The following is a 4,262-nucleotide window of genomic DNA, read 5'->3' as shown; positions in this document are numbered from 1 at the left end:
CATGTTTTTAAAATGTCTATTCTAATTTCCAAATAGTTCAAATAAAAAATGTATTTTGCATTTAACACACTACTGATAATTATTTAGTACTGATAATTATTTAGCGCCGGGTGTCTGAGATAATCAGCAGGTGGCACTTGTTCTTCCAACAGAACATCTGAAGAAGAATTCACAATGAGATTATAAAATTAAAAGTGCATCAGTCAAATCTAAATGAAGGAAAGCAAGCTGTGAACTAATTCACATGATGGAGAGGGAGTACTTGTCATTATGAGCCCCAGACAGTGACCACAAGCTGTATAATGGTGCCTTGTATTAACAACAGAATCAGCACTTAGATAAAAACAAAGTGGGACTTAAAGTAATGTGGTCTTGGGTTGCAAAAGACAGCAGCTTTGAAGAAAACACAGCTTACCACTGTTAGAACAGTGGCCTTTCTGTGCAGTTTGCATGTTCTCTCTCCGTGTATATGGGGGTTCAGTCCAGGGATTCCAGCTTCCTCCCACTGTCCAAAGACATGCATGTTAGGTTAACTGGTCACTCTAAATTCTCCCTATGTGAGTGGCTGTTTACCTGCATGGTGTACCTTGCTGGTTGCTGCAGTCGGCTTAAATCCTTATTTTCTCTTTGTATGAATTTATTTTATCTCTAACATGTTTTAGACATACACTCAGAAACCAGCAAAAAGCTCCGTGCTCATACTCATAATGTTTGACAGCATCTTTGATGGGCAATATGTGGTAATGTGGTAGGACAAAATGTCATTCATCATTGGCAAAAGAAATTCTCAAAAATATTAAATATGTTGGTTTTGTTTAGCTTTATACATATCTGTCTTAGAGCAGGTGTGAAGCTGATTAAGTCATCTTATCATTAGAAGCATTTTTAGTAGCCAGTAAGAGTATCTGCTCAGGAGCATCACAAACTGCATGCAGGTCAGTCACAGACCAATACAGTTGCAAAACATTTACATATATATATATATATATATATATATATATATATATATATATATATATATATATATATATATATATATGTGTGTGTGTGTGTGTGTGTATACATATATATATATATATATATATATATATATATATATATAATTAATTCTTTCGAGACTATGTATTCATTGCTTATAGTTGTGAGATATTATACTTCTTCTGACATGTTTTATTCAAATTTGTTTTAAGGAAACACAGTTACAGCCTGTAAGATCATTATTGTTACTGGTCTCATTAACAAAGAAAAACAGGAGCTCTCACACTCACACTTCTCCATTTGGACAAATCATTTCTCAAGTCTGTCACATCTGTTAAACAAACACATTCAAAGAATGCTAAAACAAATGTTAACTATTTATTCTCAGTCTGTTGTTGTTTATGTTCTAATTGTTGTTGCTGGGGTTGTAAAATCGACATCTGCAATACTCGTATCTTCTATCTGCAGCAACACAAAAAATAAAATCATGAGAGCAACGTGATAAATGCTTTTGCATATTTGCAGGTTTTACTGTTATTTATAAATAATGGATTGTTTATCACCTTCTTTAACAAGCTATATACTGCGAACATTAACGTTTCATTCTGCAAGTGAACAGGATTATTGGAAATGGGCAACCAGTTTAAAAAGTGAAATTTTCCAGCAGCAGTACTGTTGAGGAAAAAAAGTGGCAATGACATACATTATGTATGTCTGTAAGTAGAATAAGCAGACACTGTGTAACTAAGCCTAAGTTCTTTGGTTCAGCATGACCTCTTCAGACCTACAACAATCATCAGAAATGAAAATATGCTAAGGATTATGAAATATATGAATACCTAAAGCTAGAACATGACGTGTTCCACAACAAGTACTTTCAAACTAGTCTCGCTACTTTAGAGACATCATTGCACAGTTACACAATACGAGACTCTCTTCACAGCACAATTTAAATCAATATGATTTTATTTACAAAGCACATTTTCACACCATAGATCAACTGGCTTAGACCATGTCAAATGGGAGCGTGTTAGGATACAATGATTAAGTTATGCAGATGCTGCCCCCTAGTGATTACAGAGCAAAGAGGACCAGTTAGTACATGGGACAGGAGTCCTCAAAAAACAAAACAAACAAATAATAAAACAGAAGTTGGGGTAATAATATTGTGAGCATCACAGCATAATTGCCTAAATTGTAATTAAGATTTTATAATAGGAAATGATGCACAGTCAAACAGCAATATTAGGAGTACATTTAGACATATCACAATTCAGCCAAAATATGACTTAGGCAATTATACTATGAGGCTAACAATATGTCACATCTAGAATGGCATAAGTAAAAACTACAACCTAATAGCATGTCTCCAAAAAGCAAAGTATTTTATATATTGTTTAGATAACATCTCTGACAGTAAAACCCATTAATCAATTACAACACACAATGAAAGCGTATTAACCAAATAACATTTTTAATGTCAAAATCCAACATCTTAAATGTACAGAAGAAAGACAGTCAGAAGCGACTACAGCTAATGTTTATTTTCATGACTAATGAATCTATATTTTTACTTCATCAGTCAGCGATTACTCATGTTGGCAATAAAATATCAGTAAATAACATTTCAATATCAAAAACACGCAGTGTGTGCTGATGACAACAAAAGCTGTAGTCTGTAAATGCTTTAATTAATTTAATGTGGTTACTGTTACATGTTTCTTCCTCTCACACCCAGACTGCACGTTAACAAACTAACTTATGATTACACACAGAGCGCCCTCTGTTGGGTGTTACACTTGAACTGAAGCGCCAAATGAAAGTTGTGTAGCAAAATACTGGACATTGTGTAGATATCAATCAAATCAATGTTAAAAATAAATCAGTTAAACGTACACAGAAATGTGTCAGTCTTTATTATTTACATTACTCCTCACACATCAGTTAAGCTGGGGGTTTCGCTACAGGCCAGCACCTCTCTGACAGCCACCTGCAATTTTTTTACAGACTCCAACACCAGCCGAAAACTCTCCTGGAAGTTGCCATTACCTTCCTTCACCCAGGCTGCCTGAAGCTCTCGGACCCATGCCAGGATGCCATCCAGCTGCTGCTGCACCTCCTGCTGCTCCTCTAACTCAGCTAGCAGGGCTTGTCTGGCGCAAACTTCAGCTTCATATGCCCTTTGAAGGTCTGCCATGGACGTTTCAAGCTTCAGAACCTCCTGAAGAGAACGAAACAGCTTTGTAACCAGATGGCATAGCTGTGAAGAGCTACAAACCAAAGCAGCTCATCCTGTCTGTCAAGCCTATTGTTTATCTCCCTATCAACATTCAGCAGAGGTGCAGGTGGAGGTGTGGTTGAAGTGGTGGTGGCAGGGGTGCACGTGTGTGTTGGTTTGTGTGTATATGACTGCATCTGAGAGGTGTATGATAAGGTGTGTGTTAAAATATTGGAAGGTTTTATCCTCAGGTGTGTAAAGTCTTGTGTTTAATGTACCAAATTTTAAATAAAATTTTATTTGATCCTGACTATCTGTCCTTAAATGGAGGTTTAATATTTTTGTTTTTATATGTGCATATTAACATGTAAGAAAATCAGAATGACTTACTTACAAAAAATAAAATGACATAAAATTATCTCAAGTGAAAACTGAAGACTAAAATTATACACAAAAATGATATATATTTAAAACGTAATACACAATAACAAAGATGGTATAAACAAAATCTGATACTGAGCTTTTTAACTTCACTATTTCAGACCGAAATTCAGAAACAAAACATCGTAAACGTCTGAATGTCATCTTACAGCTGCCTGTCATACTTTTAATCCAGTGTGATGTGAACATCTGAGCGTTCACCCACCAGTATGTCTTGAGGGTAGGTCTGGTGTGACTGGTCTTCGGGCAGCAGGACATTTGGCGGCACCGTGAAGCAGCGGTTCAGCAACAACACATTCATCCGCTCTGAAAGCTGCTTGAAGCGCTCCTCCAGGAACTGCTGCAGCTTGCGGCTGCTCTCTCTGGCCCGGGAACGAAGCAGCTCTTCGGTCCCGTCCGACTCGCCCTTCCTCAGCTGCCTGACACACACCTCCTCCACCACAGGTAAAATGTCACAGAGGGAGTCCTGGAAGGCGCTGCAAATCCGCAACATACAGGTCTGTGGGGTGAAGCCAAAAAACTGAGTTTCGTACAATTTCAAAGACGACGGAGAAAAAGTATCATTTTCTTCGTCCACTTTTGCATAAGCTTCCATCTCCATCTCTTCCCGGGTTTCCCGCGCCAT

The 4,262-nt window shown here is 37.2% G+C and overlaps 1 protein-coding gene across 1 annotated transcript; it reads right to left on the bottom strand.

Annotated features, from left to right (window-relative positions):
* Positions 1-2,911: 2,911 nt before the first annotated feature.
* On the bottom strand, positions 2,912-4,262 carry mis12 (MIS12 kinetochore complex component; the record flags this gene model as incomplete). Its single annotated transcript, XM_079261135.1, has 2 exons — positions 2,912-3,199; positions 3,843-4,262. The coding sequence occupies 2 exons, from the start codon at positions 4,260-4,262 to the stop codon at positions 2,912-2,914; spliced, it is 708 nt and encodes a 235-aa protein (XP_079117261.1).

This window comes from Telmatherina bonti, assembly GCF_933228915.1.
Source record: "Telmatherina bonti genome assembly, chromosome: 1".
Lineage (NCBI taxonomy): Eukaryota > Metazoa > Chordata > Actinopteri > Atheriniformes > Telmatherinidae > Telmatherina > Telmatherina bonti.
The sequence above is the reverse complement of the archived record's forward strand: the minus strand, read 5'-3'. Positions and strand labels throughout refer to the sequence as shown.